This window comes from Diabrotica virgifera, chromosome 4 (genome assembly GCF_917563875.1).
Source record: "Diabrotica virgifera virgifera chromosome 4, PGI_DIABVI_V3a".
In the NCBI taxonomy this organism is placed as follows: domain Eukaryota; kingdom Metazoa; phylum Arthropoda; class Insecta; order Coleoptera; family Chrysomelidae; genus Diabrotica; species Diabrotica virgifera.
This window is the reverse complement of record NC_065446.1, coordinates 95477530-95500299: the sequence shown is the minus strand read 5'-3', so window position 1 is coordinate 95500299 and position 22770 is coordinate 95477530. Positions and strand designations below refer to the sequence as shown.

At 33.0% G+C, this 22770-nt stretch overlaps 1 protein-coding gene across 3 annotated transcripts in view; it reads right to left on the bottom strand.

Annotated features, from left to right (window-relative positions):
- The window catches only part of LOC114329806 (receptor-type tyrosine-protein phosphatase N2), a 277330-nt gene that overhangs the window by 176989 nt on the left and 77571 nt on the right, over positions 1–22770 (bottom strand). For all 3 annotated transcript variants that reach the window (XM_028279035.2, XM_028279034.2, XM_028279036.2), the window contains exon 2: positions 4289–4382. In XM_028279035.2, the coding sequence (XP_028134836.1) occupies positions 4289–4379 (91 nt within the window). In that variant the 5' untranslated portion in view covers positions 4380–4382. The remainder of the gene's footprint in view (positions 1–4288; positions 4383–22770) is intronic.

Below are 22770 nucleotides of genomic sequence, written 5' to 3'. Positions count from 1 at the left end.
CAAGATAAATTCAAAATACAAGTCAAGTTAGACCTTTCTTCACATTTTTGACACGTTATGTCAAATTAAAGGAACTTTTATTAAAATAAAGGTGTCCTCTAATTTTCCTTAAATACAGGTATTTTATTAAAAGACAAAAATAAAAGACGCAATACTGCGCATGCTTATATGTCAAAATAAAGGATCTTTTATTACAGGTCGACTTAAAAGACGTTGGCAATAACTCTCTAGTATTGTGTTATTTTAGTATTTTAAAGTAATTTTCGTATTTTATGTCCGTATAAGTATTGCTAAATACTTCTGTGCCATAGTAAAAAATATTGCTTACGTCAATAAACTTTAATATACCCTATTCCACGAACATACGCCTGTTATGGATTACTTCGACAACGAATATTTTACTGTGCAAAATAAGAAGAACGAAAGTAAAAACAGGCGTATGTTCGTGGAATGGCCCATAAGTAGTTAAAAAGTTTTAACTAAGTAATTTGGAAGATTGAAGAAAGCTAGGTTAACAAATTTTATGTTTTATAAGTTTAATAAAAAATAATATTGAGCATCCCTAAAATAGATTTTAGGTAAAATCATCGGGGTAATATATATTTTATTATTTTAGGTACCTAGTAATACCACATTGTATCTTAAATTTGAAATTTTAATTTAAATAAAGTATCCACTAAAATCGCTTGTGTGCAGTGTTGCCAGAGAAATTTTTGTAAATGCACCGGAGTGACTGGAATAGTGACACAAAGTACTAAACCAACACATTTTGTACAAAAACTTAAAAAAACGTCGTTTAATATTATTTGAAGCAAATTTCTTATGTCACAAAATTTTAGGTTTTTACTTTAGGAGACTTTAGTTTAGTATCAAAAGTTTGGTTGTTAATTGTATCAAATTGGTACAATTGTAACAACTCTGGCAACGCTGAATTGCCTGCCATACGTCTTGTCATTAAAAATCACGTGGTTTGGATTGCCTAATTGTCGCATCAGCCAGTGGTAGGGAGCGTAACTATATGCCATATGGCGGTAAATTCAAAAGGCCTGTAAAATTAACTGGGATTGTGAACTTATTTTAATGTAAAGGAAAATCAATATAACCTTAAAATATCCAAAAAAAAACAAAATCCTTATCATATACGATAATATGTATATCGTTGATTGATAAATGTACCATTGATAAAAATATATCTATATATTTATCAATCAACGTTTATATGTTTCGTTTACTATTTGGCTTTCTTGTGTTATTTTGAGGTTATATTTATTTTCCATTACATTAATATGCAAAAGTGATTAAAAAATTAAAGAATAAAATATAGAATACAGTCTTTATTTATAAAAATGTTTACAGTTGGAAAAATGAAAGGATACCCATGAACAAACCTATAAAACACGCTGTATTTTCCTGTCACCGTGTCACAAAGAAAATTGCCTAGCGCAATTAAGTACATGTAATAATAATTATTACGTACTTGCGCTGGCCAATTTTTTGTGTGACACGGTGACAGGAAAATACAGCGTGTTTTATATGTTCGTTCATGGGTATTCTTTCATTTTTCCTACTGTATATGTGTGTTTATTATCAATGTAAAACCTTAATACACAACTACCTTACGCATATATTTACACAATATTATTACATATTTATTCATCAGTTATAACCATACCAAAATTGTATACATTTGGAATAAAACACAACTGCTGTAATTCACTATACACTTTTTGTTGCAGAATGCACTATTTTGCACTATTACGCTATTTATGAAAAAATAAAACAAACAAATATTTGACGTCGTATTTTTCTCAAGGAAATGAAGACTGAAGTCTGACATGGACTGACATAAAGAAAGTGACAACGAACGACTTGCAGAAACCTGCAAAAATGAGACTATAGGGCTTTTCATTCACAGTCATTTGTTTCGAGCTTCTGTCATGTGTCACATAATATTAATATATCTACGTCATACGTTATTGGTATATAACAATGTACAAACCAAAGGAGTATGGCGTAGATATATTAATATTGTGTGACACTTGACAGAAGCTCGAAACAAATGACAATCGATGAAAAGCCCTATATAGCAGTGCCATCCTACGGTAGGGTGAATCACAGAAACGTGCGTTGACCTTCGCCTGTTACCTTGCTACGTGGTAGTGTGGGAGTGTGCTAGCTGTGGTTTAGTCTGGTGCAGCTTGTAAGCGCGTACCGATGTCTCAAAACATTTTGAAAAAGAAATTGTTAAAAATTTCTGTATTGAAAGCGGAGGGAATATTGAGAGAACCAGTGGATCGCTAGCATTGGGTCCATCAGTTTTTTCCCAACCCGATTCAATGGAAAGCTTTCAAAGGTTTTTCGAAAAGATTCGTCTTAAATATAATGATAATTTTTTTCAATATTACCGGATGTCAATCAAATTTTTTGACGATTTGGTGGAAATCTTACGACCTCACATAACAAAAGAAAAAACTCTATAAGTGCAGAGGAAAGATTGACAGTAACGCTCAGATACATAGAAATCAGTCGATATACATCGTGTCTACTTAAGTTGGACACATATGAGAAACTTTTTTATCATTAATTTTACGAAAAAAAAGTTTGAAAAAATTGAAACTACAATTATGAAAAGTTATTTGGAATTTCATTTTTTAGTATGTGACCAAAGTAGGTTTTTATATATTCTTCCCATTTATTTATTCTCTCTGTAGTTTCAATTATTATTTTGTTTTTGTTCATTATGTTTTCAATACGTCTCTTTTTGAATGTGCAAGCTGTTTCTTTAATTCTTATGTATTGTGTTAAAGCTGTCATCTGTCATGTTGTTTATCTAATCTTTCTATCTCCGCACATGCTTCTGATAGCCACATTCCTTCGCTTTGTAATGACATATTATAAGGTAAAAAAATTATTTGTAAAACTTTTAATATTTATTTAAATTCAAAAGTTATTTAAGAAGTATTTAAAGGATTTTTTCTACGAGCGTGCAAAAATGTCTACTTTCGCACATGCATTTTAGTTTAGAAAGTTTTACTTTTCCGCACGCGTGTTACTTTTCCGCACGCGTGTTACTTTTTCGCACGCGTTTTACTTTTCCGCGCCCGTGTTAATTTAGATATGTTAATATGGCCTTAAAGTAATTATAATACATGCAATAAACTAATATTTAGATATTATTTACTAATTTATTTCAAATATGTCTTATTGTGTTCATGTTTTAATGAAATTAACGCGAGAATTCGATGGAATAAAATAATTTTGACATAATATTCGAAAGTCAAATCAGTAGACAATAACAGTGGTTTTGAATCGTCGTCATGGAAACCAAGATCGTCGTCATGCTAACCAATTATGCTGAAACTTTGGTTTTGACAACCTTGTCAAATAATTAATTTGTGTATGTATTTTCATATTAATTAAATTAATTGATTAAGATTTGGTGATTTTTTAAAGACTCGTAGAAAAAATATTGTTCCTAACGCTTGCAGAAAGTCTCTTTTCCGCACTCGACTGCTTGCCGAACTCCCGCTTCGCGTCGTTAGGACTAGTTTCTGCACTTGTTAGGAAAATATACCAAGTAACGCTACCTTGAGTACCGTGATTCACAAAATGATTGGAATTCACTACCTTATTAGTAAAAGTTAGGAATTACATTAGCTGACAATATTATGATAAGATAATCGCCCCGGAAGGTTACGTGAAGATTTCGTACAATTTGTGATTTAGTTTTCATAGTTCAAATTTTTTGAGAATAGATATGTTTGACCTGTCCGTATTGTTAATACACAAATAAATTGTCAAATGCCTCTTTGTTTATTGTCTCGGTTATTAATGGAAGTAGACACAATGTGTATTAAAATTAAACACCACAGGTATAGATACTAAAATAACAAATATCTTACCTTTTCCGTGCCTTTGATTGGCGTCCAATTCTGGTGGAAACGCATCGGTTTCCAACGCAACCGGACCTATTTGTCACAATATGCGTTTTGACCGGATGCGGTGTAAACTCGTCCATTTCCAACGCAACCGGACCAACCTGTCACACTATGCGTTTTGAACGGATGCGGTGGAAACGCATCTGGTCAAAACGCATAATCTGACATCGTCCTTATTATTTTCCGTGTGTTTTTGATAATGAAATAAACCGAAAGATCAAATAAACCTTTTTTACATAATGGTCAATCCATGACTACCGAAAGCAATACATATATTTATATCATTATTGCTTACCTAGTCGCAAAAGCAATATACAAGAACAACTTGTTAAAAAATCATAGTTACTTACCAACGTTGCCCTCAGAAAGAGATCCAGATATGTTAATAGAGAGGACAAAAATCAGCAACGCAATCTTCAGCAAGTTGCTGGGCCACAGCATGGCCTGAAACAAATAAATAAAAATAATAGAAAATTCAATTTAACACTTTATATTAAAAATATTCCTAAAAAACATGATCATTATCAATTTTTTTAATGGCATATTACCAGAGAACGATAGTTCTCGCCAGTGGCGAACACCCACACCCCCCAACACGCGACACTATATACACGAAATTTTCGATTTTCTAAATCTGACCGAATTGAAGATTGGGCCAACTCCCATCTAAAAGTTCAGGAAAAGGCTCACCCATCCATAGGTCAACCATCTATTTTGGTCCAAGGGTGTGGATTTTACGGCCCTTCCTATTTAGGGTCTGTTTTTCGTTCTCGTCCCCAAAACTCAAAACTCCCAAAAACTTCGAAAATTTTGCTCCGACCTTTGCTGTTTCTAATAGTACTGCCGCGGGAGCAAGCCAAATAGAATTATATTTTAGTGACGTAACGTTGCGTAGCTACCGTCGATTCTCCCATTATGAAATTCTATTTTGTGACGTCAGCAAAATAGAATTCTATTTGGCGTGCTCGGGGCCCTGATCATTACCTTTCCAATGCATGTCTAATTTTGAAAATCGGTTATATCATTCAAAAGTTACCGAGCTCAGAAATATGACTCAATTTCTATTTAAAATAAGGAAAATGTTTGTGGATATGTACACTAAGCATCAAAATTAACGCACCACCTTAAAAATGGTACATTTTTGATGTCTTGTATTTCCTAAACCTGTTGTCCGATTTTAGTGATTTTTTAATATGTTATAGCTTTATTCTTCAAGAATATCGATGTAATAATATTGTTGCTAAGCAGATAAGTGTCATTGAATACCGGGTATAAGAATGATAGTGTGTTTTTTCCTCAAAGTTTGGAACACCCTGTGGAATATTCTGGCGTATATAAAATATTGAAATTAAAACTCAACTGTAGCCTTAGGTTTTCTTAACATTATGCTTTTTGATTAATTCGCTTATGTTGGATAATAAAAAAGTTAGGTAATATAACAACTAGCAACGTTCTTCATCAATACAGGATGTTTCTAAGTAAGTGCGACAAACTTTAAGGAGTAATTCTGCATGAAAAATAATGACCGTTTCCTTTATAAACATATGTCCGCAAATGCTTCGTTTCCGAGATACGGGATGTTGAATTTTTTCTTATAAACTGACGATTTATTTATTGCTCTAAACCGGTTAAGATATGCAAATGAAACTTGGTAGGTTTTAAGAGGTAGTTATTGGGCATTTTTGGCATACAATTAAGAATTTTATATTCACCATTGGCGTGCATACCGGTAATATGACCGGGTAATATGACCCGTATGCACGCCAATGGTGAATATAAAATTCTCAATTTTATGTCAAAAAACGCGCAATAACTACCTCTTAAAACCTACTAAATTTTATTTGCATATCTCAACCGGTTTTAGAGCAATAAATAAATCGTCAGTTTGTAAGAAAAAATTCAACATCCCGTATCTCGGAAATGAAACATTTGCGGATATATGTTTATAAAGCAAATGGTCATTTTTTTTTCATGCAGAATTACCTATTAAAGTTTGTCGCACTTATTTAGAAACACCCTGTATTGATGAATAACTGGACTAGTTGTTAAAGTACCTAACTTTTTTATTATCCCACATAAGTGAATGAATCGAAAAGCAAAATTTTAAGAAAGCCTAAGGCTACAGTTGAGTTTTAATTTCAATATTTTATAAAGTGAGCACGTAAAGGTTGGAATCAATTCATTTTCTCGAGAATGAACAATTTTGGAAAAAATCCCGAAAGAGGTCGATTTTTATTTTTAAATTACGACTTTTTGGCATATATATCCTAGTAGTGACGTCACCCATTTGGGCGTGATGACGTCATCGATGATTTTTTTAAATGAGAAAAGGGGTCGTGTCATAGCTCATTTGAAAGGTAATTCAATTCTCTATTCAGTAATATAAACAATAACATAATTATTTATACAGGTTGTCCAAAAAAATTTTTTTTAATTAAATTTATTGACAAAAAGAAGAATCTGTGTAATTTATTTAATTCAAAGTATTTAATTCAAAATACTACCATCAGAAAACAGGAAAAAAATGTTTATTTGACAAATAAATATTGTTTTTTGCAAATTCAATATTAAAGCAGCCACCCACCTGACTCTTGACAATTTGAGCATTTTATTTTAACGAAAAGCAATGATTTTTTTTTCAAATAAACATTTTTTCTGTTTTCTGAGAGCAGTAAAATGTATTCTGAATGAAATAAATTGCACATATATTCTTCTTTTTATGTCAATAAATTTAATTCAAAAAACATTTTTTTCGACACCCTGTATAAATAATTATATTAACGTTTATATTACTGAATAAAGAATTGAATTACCTTTCAAATGAGCTATCACACGACCCCTATTCTCATTTAAAAAAATAATCAATGACGTCATTACACCCAAATGGGTGACGTCACTAGTATGATATATATGCCAAAAAGTCGTAATTTAAAAATAAAAATTGACCTCTTTCGGGATTTTTTTCCAAAATCGTCCATTCTCGAGAAAATTAATTTATTCCAACCTTTACGTGCTCACTGTATACGCTATATTATTCCACGGGGTGTTCCAAACTTTGAGAAAAAACACACTATCATTGTTACACCCGGTATACGATGACACTTACCTGTTTAGCAAAGCAATAATATTATTACGTCGATATTCTTGAAGAATAAAGCTATAATATACTAAAAAATCACTTAAATCGAACAAGAGGTTTAGGAAAAACGAGACATCAAAAATGTCCCATTTTTAAGGTGGTGCGTTAATTTTGATGCTTAGTGTATGTATGTATGTATGTATGTATGTATGAATGTATGTATGTATGTATGTATGTGTATGTATGTATGTGTGTATGTGTGGAAAAGTTAATTTTTTCTTCTGTGTTTGAAGAGGGGGTCAGGGCCGATTCAGAACCGGTGTAGTTTGTGACTTTTGACCACCCATAAGCCTTGGTATAGGACTTGGTAGGTACAAAACGGCATATTTTTTGGGGGTATATATCTTCGGTTCAAGAAGAGACAGGTGAACCGCAAATACACCAAATTAATAGTGTTGAGTTAAGCTTTCAAATGGTGTTTAAGCCGTCAGGATCAGACATACACACGGCTCAGTATAGCAGAAAAACTAAAAAACTAAACTTTGAAAATTTTGGTTTTTCGACAATTATTCAAAATTTCAACCTACGAATTGCGCCAATAACTGAGCGCTTATTCGCGGTGTGCAAGTACTTGGAAGGGAATTGAGAAACGATCGTGCGCGAATAGCGGAGAAATATTGCAACTTTCTTAAATAATTCATATTGTCAATTGAAATTGTCAAATTGACGTACATTTTATATCTACTGTCATTGAAGAATAAAAATTATATATTGCTCCACAATATTGATATGATATGCAATTATTATATAAAGGTAAATTTAATTAATTGTATTTTGCTTGCAGTACTGCATTTTAATAACTAATTTTATTTACTACATACAATTGTTTACGTTTTAATAACATAACCTGAATCTTATTTTTTCTTCTAATTATTTTTTTGGACAATGGCCTTGACAATTATCCAGTAACCAGGACTAATATAATTGGCCAATATAATTAAAAGTGCGAATAAAGTTGCAGAGCGTAGAAATAGGTGTCGCTTTACCAAACTTGCACAGTCCCAATAGAAGGGCTCTAGATGAATCTAACGGTAAAAAATTCGAATTTTTAGGTTATAGGCTTCATAAGTATGATCAAATCTATTTCTTGTTGGAAAAACGGTTTGTCAAGCTCAATAATTCCTGTAATAGCTTCAGTTATCATACTTGACCTTAGATGCATCAGATACTACTTGTCAATACGTTTAAAACTCATTTTTAGTGATCAAAATCGGTTAATCCGTTTAAAAGTTATTAAGCTACAAATGTATAATCCAATTAACCATTATCCCCGAAATTTTTTATGTAGTTGTAGTGGTTACGACGCTAAATTTGATCTAGTAACGGGCAATCCGAGTTCATTTACCGGCCATCCCAATATTTTTTCAATATATTTCGAATAGAAAAAATCTAGTGTACATTCGATGGACACTATAGATCATTTGGGAGATAATGCGACAAAGGTGACCATTTATAAAGCTTAACGTGTAATCGAAAAACATTGCATTCCACTTCATACATTTATTTTATAAATAACTTTGAAAAACTCCTGATACAAGAATAAAATACCGCTAAACGCCGTAAAAATGAATGGCGCATACAATATTCCAGCTACAAAAGATCTGATATAAATATTACGTGGCGCGAAAATGTATTTTCATTTTGATGCAAAACAAAATTCTAGTTTTATTTTAAAAGATTTTTTCATAATATTTGCTAAATTTGAAGTAAAACGCGCCACAAAAGAGTAACTTTGATACAGTTTGAATTTTGAAGTTCTTTTGTGGCGCGTTTACTTCAAATTTAGCAAATATTATGAAAAAATCTTTTAAAATAAAACTAGAATTTTGTTTTGCATCAAAATGAAAATACATTTTCGCGCCACGTAATATTCATATCAGATCTTTTGTAGCTGGAATATTGTATGTATTGTATGTATTGTTTAGCGGTTTTTTATTCTTGTACGTTAATTATTCAGTCAGTCTCACTCAGATTATAGTTTATCTTTAACTCAGGGGAGTAATGTGTAGTGTGTGTGTGTTGTGTAAATGTTTTGTTACTTAATAAAGTCGACTTCATTGTCTTTTGCAAAGAGACGCTCATTGTATCCGAATGTAAGCGATCCCTCAGGTGAGTTTAGATCCCAGGATAGAAATTATTTTTATTTATTAAATTTTTAATAAAGAAAAATTTCCTACCCAGCTGAGATTCGAACTCACAACTCTTGGATCTAAAGGTAGGCTCTCTTACCACTGAGCCATAGAGCAGTTAATTATCAAATTAAAGCAGCAAAATTTGCATTTTCTGTTGATTTGTATTTATACAAATTATCTTATCTATCACTGATTTGATTAAACATATTATATCTCACCTTCTATTCCTTACATTGTTAGACACAAATGTAGACACAAAGTTATAAAAAAAGATATTATAAAAAGATAACTCGCTTTTTAAATCACTTCATGAAATATTATTTTTTTATTTTTGACAAACGTCAACCCAAGACCATACAGTTTGATAATCATTTGATGTAATTTTGAAACCATCATGTTTGCCTTATGTTGTTTGTTTGTTTGTTTGCCTTATGTTGTCATTATAGGCAACCTTAACTTGGTTGTCCCCTTATGATCTGACAGCCTGAAAAATAATAAAGGGAATTTGGTAGACAGCAAGGGAAGTGATAGTTTTCACGCCATTCCATGTTCAGTTTTAGAGGTTTTTCTGTAGGATTAGTGCTATTTTTTAGAATTATCTTCTTACGGTGTCTTATTCTTAAGGACGATGGTCATAGTTCTATGGAGGTCATATTCGTCCATTGTCGTAGATTTTTAAGTCAAAAGTTACGTCTTCTTCCTGGTCCGCTTTTGCTATTGATTTTGCCTTCGATTATAAGTTGGAGCAGTTCAGACTTTTGATTTCTTACGATGTGACCAAAATATTGTGTTTCCCGTTTTTTGAAGTTATACTTCTTTAGGCGCGTTTGGGAGTAAATGTGTATGTGCGCGAATTCATCAAAAGTCTTGGTCCTGGGCGCAGCTCAAACGTTATACGGGATCTGATTGGGTGTTAAAATGATATGTCAATAATTGTTCAATATGGAGGTTATTGGTAAACAAATGTTGTATATATTAGTTTTTATTGTTGTGAGGATAGAAACAAAAGCAAGTCTATAATTGTAGTGACTTTTTAAATAGTTCTTAAAAGCAACAGGTACGTAATTGTAAATGTTTCAGTATTGTAATAAAAAATTACATAGGTACTTACCCATTTGGAAAATGTAAAATATACCTACAGTCGAAAAAATTAAAGAATACCCATGAACGTTCACATCAATCACTTATTTTGTATTTGCTGTCTTTTTCTATAACAAACGTTTGTTATTTATAGAAAAAGACAGCAAATACAAAATAACTGATTGATGTGATCGTTCATGGGTATTCTTTAATTTTTCCGACTGTACCTGCTTTGATTTACATAATTTGATTACCTACCAACAAAATTTCTACCAAACTCCATCTAATATATTGTTTTCTTACTGTTGTACTTTAATATTTTAATTCCACAAAAATTAAACTAATTTGATTAAATTCATTTGATCTTCCCACATGACGGTTGTGTGTAAGTGGTTAAGTTTTGAGGTGCTTGGATTTTAAATCTACACCAAGCTAATATACGCGGGTTCGATCCCATATGCAAATTTTTATTTTTTTTTTTATACATTTTATGATTGTAAGTACTTATATTTATTATATAATTTTTTTTTTCAGAAAATACGTATTTAGTTAAAAATTTTGCCAACAATTGTTGTTCAGAAATCATTTTTTTCTGGCATTTTTCAATGTGTTTGTGTGTGTTTTATTCTTTTATTGTTTTAATTTTTGGTATTGTTTTAATAAAAATTTTTGGAAAGTACCTAGTAAGTATTAAAATTAGTTTAATATTTAACTAAACTATAAGTAAACTGTTTAAAGTATATTAATTTCGTTGAAATCGTGTAATAGAAGTTTAACTTTTTACGTGCGTACAAAGTACACACACATTCTTTTTTTTATTATAAGCATAAGCTTTATTTCCTTGTTGATCATCCGCAAGACTTCGTTATTCGTGGTATGGCTCATGTAGGATATTCTGAGCATTTTACGGTAACACCAGAGTTCGAATGCTTGGATTCTTTTTTGTGTTGCTTATGTCATTGTTCAAGATTCAACACCATAGAGCAAGGTGGAGAAAACATAGCCCTTATGGCGACGCGTGACTTTTTCTAAAGTGTTACCAAAACCAGATGCAAAAAATCTTATTTAAAAAAATGAAGATATGGCTAAATGTATATACATATAGCTTCAATAATACCATTTTGTATATCACTTGAAACTCTCGAAAAAACAGTTGATGTTTCTAGATGTTGGCAAAATTTTTGATCTTTTTTGGCAATTAATGTTAACAATTCCCTGTAATTGCCTCGAATGTCAGAGCCGTCGCCCTCAAAATGACCACGAAACGCTAATTCTTGTTCGGCCAAAAAACATACGGTACATATCTATTCTAAGTGAGCTAAGGATATACGAGTACCTATCTATTTTTTTAACAAACTCATTATATGTTGCAATATTTGCTTTAAATGCTTGGTTAAGAGAACTTTTTATTTTTGTTTTGCCAAACTGAATCAAATTGGGTATACACCTTACATGTAGGTAACGGAGAAATTTCATGTCTCTTTTTTAAAACTCTAAAACTATTTAATTCGTGAACCTGGTCCACCCATTTTTCTGTAAAAACCAGAAGACATGGCCAACAATACAGTCTATTTTTCTTGCAACCACATAACCAAGGATTTTCACTGTACCAACTAAATTTAAAATATCGAGCTAATTTTTTAAATTCCTTTTTTTAAATTGTTTAAAATAGGTCTTTCATTTTCAATAATCTCATTTTATTTTTCAATCAGAATTACTTTTCAAGTAGTTGATCGATTACGCAGCGACACTCATCCATGGTGAACTACACGCACACTTTTTATTATAATCCGGTCAACTTAGACATCAAAATGCTTGGCAAATAACAAAAATTGCCGGAGAGCCAAATTTTGGTGGAGAGCTAGGGTATACCATAACAAAGAAAGTTTAAAAAGTCCCCATCGATCCCATGTGTGCGTCAAAAGTTATTCGGGGTCAAAGGTCAAAATTTGAGATTGTTTGAATTTTTTTCGAAAACGGTAAGTTTTATCAAAAAAACACCTCAAACCAAAGTTGTAGATCTTAAGATTCTCTACAAAAATTGTCCTTGCTATTTTTTTCCTAAGAGTTACCATTCCTGAGATATCGCGATTTTAAAAGTTACTTTATACATTATATGCACATATAAGCCACGTATATACATATGTGGCCCTTAAGACAAGTATAAATGCCTATTTGTGTCTCTTTTATATAGTATATTATACTATTCTGAAAATATTTCTTCAAAAGGTCATCAGTCCCAAACTGAATTTCCTCTATCCACGTGGCCTTGAAAAACATTTGGCTATACCATTGTTTAAAAAAGAACAAATTGTCTATTATAGGCAATGGCTACAGTATTGTCCGTAGGTCTGGTTCATAATATTATCTGTTTCTTTTAGTGCTAAAGGTTCAGTTCAAGTGAATATAAGTACTTATTACAAGCGTCTACCATTTAGTACCGTTACCGTTATTTGTACAATTTTATAGTTTTAAAAATGTCTCAGTTTTGCTTTATTTGCAATAAACTTTTAAGTGAAACTAAAACAGTTGTGGTTGATCGTGGAATGCCAAATTTAATCGAGGCTAGTGTCGAGAGAGGTGATGAGTTTATTGAGTATTTAAGAACTCAAAAATCCGTTACAATACACGTGAATTGCAGAAAATCATACATTCGGAAAACTTCAATCGCTGCAGTGAAAAGACAACGTGAGGAGGAACAGGCTAGTACTTCAAAAGTAAGTTCACCTCATACTAGAACGCGATTAAGTAAATCACATTTTTGTTTTAAAAAATACTGTTTATTTTGTGGCAATGAAGCCAATGAAGAATCTGAGAAAAAGAAAGCACAGCATCTTCGAAAAATAATTCGTAACGTGACTACACTAAAATTCAAAGAATCCCTGTTGAAATTAGCTAAAGATCGTCGCTTTTAAACATTTGTATCGAGTATATTTTCAAGTTCAAACATGGTTAGGAAATGAACTGGATCCAGAAGACTGGGTTGGAAATTAATAGATAATACTCTGGAACTGATTAAAACCTTACTCCCACCTGCTCCAGAAAAACTCCTTAACACTAGTTTTTGCAATTGCAAAAAAGGTTGTAGTGCCAAATGTGGATGTAAAAAAGTCAGGTTGCTGTGTTCTCTAGTGTGTACCAACTGCCAAGTTCAGTCTTGCTCAAATGTCCAGTTTAGTACAACAGAGGAAGACTCCTGTGATTTTAATGCAGAGACCAATGACTCAGTCACATTTGAACAATTTTTGAACATCCAGCAAGAGGAAGAGGAAGAAGATGAAATCGAAGAAGACTTGACTGTTGAAGTAGACTTTCAAGAATATGAATCTGATTAAAATATCTAAAGAAATCAAAACAATAGTTAACCTAATAATCAATAGCAATATCAATAATCAATATCAATAATAAGGTAATATCTAGACCTTGACCGGTATTGTTTCCTTAAATTATCCTAAAATTGTCAAAACAGTTAGTGGAGTAGGCCTACAGGGGAAACCACGGTAAAAAAAAACGCGCCGAGTACACTACCTCACAGGTGGTGTGGAAACGTGTGCATATCATGTATAATGTGACTCTTTGAATCGCGATATCTCAGGAATGGCAACTCTTAGGAAAAAAATAGTAAGGATTATTTTTGTAGAGAATTTTAAGATCTATAACTTTGGTTTAAGGTTTTTTTTTGATAAAACTTACCGTTTTCGAGAAAAATCCAAAAAATCTCAAATTTTGACCTTTGACCCCGAATAACTTTTGACGCACACATGGGATCGATGGGGACTTTTTAAACTTTATTTGTTATGGTATACCCTAGCTCTCCACCAAAATTTGGCTCTCCGGCAATTTTTGTTATTTGAAATGTCTATATAGACCGGGTTATTATAGGTACTGTTAGCAAATTTAAATCTGGTAACAGCCCTACTGATATACACAGCGCGCTTACGCCCATCGCTCCTTCAAAATTTTCACACTAGCCGGTCCCGAGCCGCCCGAGCGACAGCGAGATAACCATTCATTGTCACCACAAATGAGACTGGTAACAGAATATAATAAAGTGCAACTGAGTCACATAAACTCGCCAATATTTTCGCGTGTCTGGCTATTTACTGAATTAGGTACTATTAACACATAATATAATAATATATTTCTATTGGTAAAAATAAAATAAAATAATAAATGGAATTATTCATCGTCATAAAATACATATTTATTTGCAAGATTTTTAACTGTTACCAATGGTAACAGTGGTTACGTGGACGCTTCGCCAGTGCACTTCTCAATGAGATACCCAGCTGGCGGTTGCATATAACTTTTTGCATTTTGTAAAACACTGTACGTGCCTTTTTCAGACGTGTTCTTATCTCTAGTGAGTAGTCCCAAGTTTCATCAAGATTACTTCCAAAGTACGTTATTGTTACTTTTTCCAGATCTGTTCCGTCGATACTGACCATCACCCTTTTGTTTTGATTCTTGCTGATGACCATCGTTTTTGTCTTCTTTGTATTTAGTTTAATTCCAAATTCTCTACAGGTTGTCGTTACCCGGTCCATTAGGGTTTGCAGTGCTTCAGCATTATCTGCCAGAATGATCATGTCATCAGCGTATCGCAGGTTATTTATACATTGCTCGTTTATAATTATACCACCCGACGTGCCTTCCAAAGCTTTCTTAAATATCTTCCCAGAGTAAACATTGAACAATAAAGGTGAAATTTGGAATTATAATAGAGCTCAATTGACTGTTGGAATTTTAATAGTCCAAGATGGAAATGAAGATTGGAGTACGAAGGGAACCATTCTCGTTGGAACTTTACCGCGCTGAGCAGATGGGACGTGAATTATAAATTGTAAAATTCCCTCATCTTTCTTAGCCTCAGCATCCCTTATGGCTTGCAAATGGTAGAAGCCTCAGAGGTGTTACCAGAGAAGTTTCCCATTGTTTTCAATCTGGTAGGATGTAGAGTAACATTTTTTGGTGTTATTTTATGTGCTATTAGATTGAAAACTTAGTCTTTTGCTAGCAGTTGCCGCTAGGACATCCCTGCCATTTCGTTCGTTGCAATCCGTGACTGCACGCCGGGGTTTGTCCTAGTTGGGTCAGAGAGAGCAGCATATGTGCTTCCTGATGAGAGACTAATAAGTTTCGAAACCGGTAGAGGTGCTTGTTGCACTCTCTGATTGAACTGGAATAATGATGCGGCTGTAGTTTCGTGTTGCAACGAAATTGAAAATGGATATTCATTTTTGATATATTTTATTATTGATATAAGGGTGGAAAATAATGGTAAATAATAAATGGTTAAGTAGTTTAATTGCATGATGGATTCTGCAGGAATATGGAAGATTGTACTTGGAAGATTAATTAATCTTGGATATGTCTAAGATTAGAAGTTTAGAAGACTAACTTCATACGCAGAGGAAATAATAGGCGACTACCAAAGTGGATTCAGACCGGGAAGGTCGACCATAGATCAGATCTTCGTCCTACGCCAGGTGTTGGAAAAAAACTGGGAATCCAACCGCGATGTACACCAAATCTTTGTGAACTTCAAACAAACTTACGATTCTGTTAGCAGAGAAGCATTGTGGGAGACTATGGTAGAAATGGGAGTACCTGGAAAGCTGGTCCGATCAGCGAAGGTGAGCACGGAGAACGCTTCCGCACGAATCAGAATTGGCAGTACGACGTCGGAGGAATTCCTTATTGGCACCGGGCTTAGACAAGGAGATCCTCTCGCCCCCCTGCTGTTTAACTTCGCACTGGAACATGCAGTAAGGAAAGCTCAGCCAAAACTGTCAAACGGATTTGCCGCCCAAGGATAAAAGATACTATTGGCCTTTGCGGATGACGTGGACACAATTGCACAATCCACCAGAGATGCAAAAGAAGTTTTCACCCTAGAACGGAGCCAAAGAAGTTGGTCTTAAGGTCAACGAGGACAAAACCAAGTACATGGTGGTTACGAAGAACTCAATACGAAGGGTTAGACAAAACGTAACAATTAATGAATACAATTTTGAAGTCGTCAAAGAATTTAAGTACATGGGAGCGATCATAACATCTGAAAATAAATATGAAAAGGACGTGGCAGCCAGGATCATTACAGGAAACAGGTCATATCACTCATTAAGGACCCTATTTAAATCAAAAATACTCTCAAGACCAGCAAAAATAAGAGTATATAAGACAATAATTCGTCCCACAATAACGTATGGAAGCGAAACATGGACTCTGAATCAGCGGGAAACGACAAAATTACTAGTACTTGAAAGAAAGTTACTGCGGACTATCTATGGGCCTTGCAGAGAAGAGACAACAGGAGAATGAAGAAGAAGACACAACGACGAACTCCAGACAATATATGGAGATGAAAACATAGTACGCTACATTAAAGCAAACCGAATACGATGGGCGGGTCACGTACTAAGATCAAGTGACGAAAGTTTTCTGAACGTCATATTCTGGGAAAGGCCCGATGGAAAAAGGTCAGTTGGTCGCCCAAGAAAGAGATGGAAGGAGGCAGTAGCTAGTGATCTACCCAAAATGGGAGTACAGCAATTAGACCAGTAAGGATCTGTTTTTAGGTGGATGTGAGAGGTGGCATTCAGATATTTGCGGATAAAGTTAGGTGATAACTTCGTTAATAATAATTGATTTATGCTCCTTCTCAAATATGCCCGGAACATTAATAAAAAAAATGAAATATTTAAACATTTCAAAAAATTTCGGTTTTTTTTTCTACTTATTTTGCTTATAACTTAAAAACTATTCATTTTAGAACAAAGTCCTATAGGAATAAAACAAACATAATTAAATTTTCTATCAGATACGATTGGTTAAAAATGTCTTAATTTATCACCCTTGCTTCAAAATAAGGGGGCAAAACAAGCCTGTCATTATTCAATGATTTTCCTTCACTTAGGTTACACTTGGAATCTTCCTAATTCGCTTAGAAAATGTTTGTAATGTGCTAAAACCGTACACCAAATTTCATTAAAATTGACTTACTAGATTTTGCATAATAATTTTGCAATCTAAACTTTTTTAAAAAAATAAAAATTTTTTAAAATCTTGGACAACAGAAACTAGAACATACAAAGATTTGTCAATTTTTTTACATATAAAGAAGTACTTCACCTATCTAATGCAATTTACAGAATTGAAATCGGATTATTTAAGCAGCCTCAGCAATATTTTAGTTATAAACAATTTTTTGGCTTATAAACAAATTAGTGTTGTGGCCAGGAGGGGGTGCTACGGACTCCTTTATTTAGATGGACTTACCCAAGTTTGTTTATGTATTTTGACCCGTAGAACACGAATTTTTTGGGTAACAGTTGATCCGGATGTCGATAAGATTGTTATAAACAAAGAACTTGAGGAAATAAATAAAATCGATTTTTCGCAAAATAAAACATTTTTTTGTATTTGTTGGGTAATTCTAAGCAAAAAATGTTCTTACAGGTTTTTTCGTAGGATGCATAGTTTTCGAGATAAACGCGGTGGAACTTTCAAAAAATCGAGAAATTGCAATTTTTGAACGCGAATAACGTTTGATTAAAAAATAAAATAGCAATTCTGCTGACAGCATTTGAAAGTTAAGTCAAATTATACCGGTTTTAATTATTTGCATTGCTAAAAATTAATTTTTTTTATTATTAAACAAAGCTATTTGTTTATAAGCCAAAAAATTGTTTATAAATTTAAAACATTGCTGGGGCTCCCAGCAATTAGATAGGAAGAGCACCTCTTTATATGTAAAAAAATTAGCCAACTTCTAAATTGTCTACTTGAACTTTTTTAAAAACATTTAGATTGCAAATTGATTATGCAAAATTTATTAGGTCGATTTTAATGAAATTTGGTACACGATTTAAGTGTTACAAAGAATTTCCTAAGCGAATTACTAAGGTTCTAAGTGCCACCAAAGTAATTAAAAAATATTGAATAACAACAGACTTATTTTGCTCCCTTATTTTGTATTTATTGCTATATTGCAGAAAAGGTAATACCTTAAGACATTTTTTACCAGTCGTATATCATACAAAATTCAATTATCTTTATTTTATTTCTCTACGACTTTGTTCCAAAATGAATCGTTTTAAAGTTATAAGCAAAGAAAATAGAAAAAAATCGATGTTTTTCGAAATTTTTAAATATTTTAATTTTTTTATTAATGTTCCGGGCATATTTTAGAAGGAGCATAAGTCAATTATTATTACTGAAGGTGTCACCTAACTTTATCTGCAAAAATCCGAATGCCACCTCTCACATCCAAAAATAGACGTTTTTTCGCAGATCCTTACTGGTCTAAATGGGAAATAGCTGCTCGGGACTAGGGATTGCAATCCAGCAGCATTTTCAATCCAGCTGGATTTTTGCAAGATTGGCCTGAATCCAGCTGGATTCAGCGCGGATCCAGCAAAATGTGGAATCAAAATAAAAACACGATTTCAATGTTTTTTGTCTGTATTCTAAATTTCTAAACAACAGAAACATGAATTATTTAGTTTTTTAGAAGTGAGACCTTAAAAAACATAGGCCTAACCTACTGCGCACAGAACTGCACATATAGCTGGTTGCGGCCTCTATACTGGTTGGTTTTAAGATCATTAAATAGTCATAGACCATGGATAAATGATCGCCTTTCACACCTTCGGTCTCATAAATGGCCATTTCCTTTTCCAAAATCTTTTCGTAATCTTTTTGAGAATCAGTTTTTTTTGGTTATAAAAGTTTTTTCTTTCTCATTTCAATTCAATGTTAAGTTCTTGTTCCAGTAAAATTCACGGGCTCCTGATTAGTTGGCCCATCTTCTTCCATTATGTCCTCTTGTACTGGTTTTACAATCACTTGTTTATTTATACGACTCAACAAATTTTTCATCTCTTGTCGCATTGCATTCTTTTTCGGCATGAGGAAATAACCAGGATTGTTTAGTCCTTCGCCATACATTTTTGGATTTTTTAAGTCCACTAATGTACCTGTAATTTCAGAGAGGCACCGTTCCGCGATTCTGTTGCGTAGTGCTTCAGATATATCGGCTAGAGTCCTGGCTATTTAGTTTGTCTAAAGCAAATTTCATGGTTGTGTCGGCCGTTATCGAAGTCAACTCTCATCTGCAAAGAGCTTTTATAGCCAGTTTCACCGGTTAAAAAGTGGCGATCAACTCATTGACTATTGACCATTCGCCAGCAGAGAATTTATCTCAGAATCAATGTCTATCAACGCTTTATCGATGCAAACTTTTAGGCTGTAGAAGCTTTTCAGCATACTGAGCTACTGCTAGCGTCATAGAATGGCAAGTTGCCGACTCACGGCTTTGAATAAAGAGGCTAATGAAGACATTAAGTAACTTATTTCGAATTTGACATGTTTGCGGATCCGCGCTGCTGGATCCAGCACGGTTTGCTGGATCCAGCATGTAAAAAAAAAGCGCTGGATCCAACTGGATTGCTGGATGCTGGATCCAGCAATTGCAATCTCTACTCAGGACCGACAACAATGGAGGGAAATAGTAAACGCGGCCAAGACTCACATAAAGTTGTAGAGCCAAATGATGATAATGATGATGTCTAAGATGTTATTTATTGGAATTTTTTTATTTACAGTTATGTTAGAAGCGTAATTAAGGGTTAACAGCTGTCTACGAAGCTTTAGCGTGAGTTCACCTATTTCAGCTTGTTTGCTATTTATCGGAGTTATTTTCTATGCTCCAAGTATAATCGTTAGAGAGGTGTTATGTAACGTATCTACAGGTTTAAAATTCAGTTATGTAAGTTTATTGTTTTAAGTATTTATTATTATGGTACGTGTATCAAACATGTCTAATTTCAAGATGTCAACAGGCTGTGAAAATACAAAAACAGTTGCCTAAAGCTGTATATGCGACTAAATAGTATTCGCATGCTTTTACAAGACAAGAAACAAGAGTGTTATGATATCTGAACACTTAATTACAACGAAACAGTGGAAACTGCAAGATAATGAAAATTTAACGATTATAAATCCCCTAATGAAAGGTTAGAGGCAATATAACTTTCCAATCAAATCGTGGAAAAGCAGTTATGAACATTTATGTAATGGAAAATTGGAACGTTGCTCAGAAATGTATTTTTCAATAATACCCTCTAATATGTATTTATATAACTAGTTGCAAAATTGTCGTTTTTTGTACTGAATAAAAAACATGTTAAATCTAATAGTCCAGGCTGTATGCTCGCCCTCGTAAGGTAAATTATTCCGATTCGTTATTTTTTCACAAACTTACTCACAAAAATGTCCTTATAACAAATCCACAGGGTGCCAGGAGGCACCGCGGTCGGAAAATTGTTTAAATAATTTTTTTTTAATTTAAAATATCAATTTTTTCAGTTCGGTCCTTTTTTTTAGATTTTTTGGGTCATTTTGAGTAAAAAAGATTTCTTGTGACTTTTCTCTAAAATTGATTTTTGTCGAATTATAAGCGATTCATAATTTGAAAAACGCGAAAATAGCCATTTTCAAGGCTTAATAAATCAGTTAAAAATTATTATTATAAAAGTCAGAAAGTGACCAAATCAAAGTTTAAAGCCCCCTACAAGATCCTGAAGAAATGTTTGTCATTATTTTATTACTAAGCTGTTGCATTATTAACAATGTTCGCTAAGCGGATATTGGCCGGCCGTCAATGGTGAGTGCACAACGTGTATGTATCGATTTGTAAATTGGTGCCGAAATTTGTAATTATTACTGTAAGTACTAGTTATCAAAATTAGTTTTCGCTCAAATAGTGACTAATAACAATTGTGTTACGTGTTAATCGTCAAGAACAAGCTGTAACTTCGGTCAGTAAGAGATGTTTTACTTAATAATCTTCCAACTTAAACACATTCAGTGTCAAACTGTCAATAGTTTTTCACTGTTGCTATCCCGTCCCAACGGACGCCAACGGTTAGGCAACCAGTATTGCAGTTATCACTTATATCCAAGGTTATCACTTATTTCCAGACATCCAAAGCGTTAATATAAAAAAATTCAAGTTACTTTTGACTACATGAGTAACAATTTAAATCAATGTTCCCCCACTGTTAGCAACACCATGTCTGGATCCAATTCTTCCAGTAATCTTACTAGTTCATATGCAACTGCTACTATGACTAAACAACGTCCGAAGTATCCCAAGAAGACCGAAGCAATTTTATAATTAGTTGTACGTCTCTATAGTATCCAATGATTGTATATCCAATTTTTTTCTTCATAATTTTTACCTAATGTTATTTAAGAATTGTAATTAATTATTGTATAACCAATATTGTTTGTGTCAATGGCCATTGCTGCCGAGACACATAAATTTAAATAACAAAAAAAAGGTGAGTGCGAAAGAGACGCACCATTCCGGATGTCTAATGGTGCATCTCACTCGCACTCACCATTGACAATCGGCTAATGTGCGCTTAGTGCTCATTGTTAATAATTAAAAATAACAGCTCAGTAATAAAATACTGACAAAAATTTCTTCAGGGTCTTGTAGGGGAGCTTTAAACTTTGATTTGGTCACTTTCTGACTTACATAATATTAATTTTTACCCGAGTTATTAAGCCTTGAAAATGGCCATTTTTGCGTTTTGAAAATTTCTAATCGCATATAACTCGACAACAGTCAATTTTAGACAAAAATCACAAGATACCTTTTCATAATGACCTTAAGAATCTAAAAAAAAAAATTGGCCGAACTGAAAAAATTGATATTTTGAATTTGTTAAAAAAAATTATTTAAATAATTTTCCGACCGCAGTACCACCTGGAACCCTGTGGATTTGTTATAAAGACCTCTTTTTGAGTAAGTTTGTGCAAAAAACGAATCGGAATAATTTACCTAACGGGGGCGAACCTACAACCTGGACTAAAATCATATGTGCGAAAACACGTTGTTTTGCATCTTGTTTTATAAATTACTTTTCGTAAACCATTTGTTTCAACATAGGTATATCACGGTTTGTTTTCTATTCATTTAGGTTATATAAAAGCTGTTTTTATTTTGCTTTCCATGTTTTTGTCATTTGTTTCTATAAAGGTAATGCGAAAATCGTGATAAAAGAATACCGGTGGAAAAACGTGACTAGACATTTCTCAAAGTATCAAGATTTAGGACTAATTTTGTTTTTAAAAACAAAGAATAATTAAGGGCCTCCAACTTTAACTTTAACCGTTGAAATCTAAATTTTCTAGAATCGCAATAACTCTTTCAAATAATTGTTGCATAGAAAGTAATAAGTTACATATTACATACCCTATCTTCGTCCTTAATTTTCACTCTAGTTGCTTTTAATTGTATCGTTATATCGATTATTGGCCTACAATCTGTATCTTTCTATTTCGGTGCTTAGTTTTTGGCTTTATCTGTAGAAGGTACAGCCGGTTCCTAAAAAAACTGATACGACTCTTAGTAAGATTTGATCATTTTGAGCAGTGTATGATTGATCTGACATTATATTATATTTAT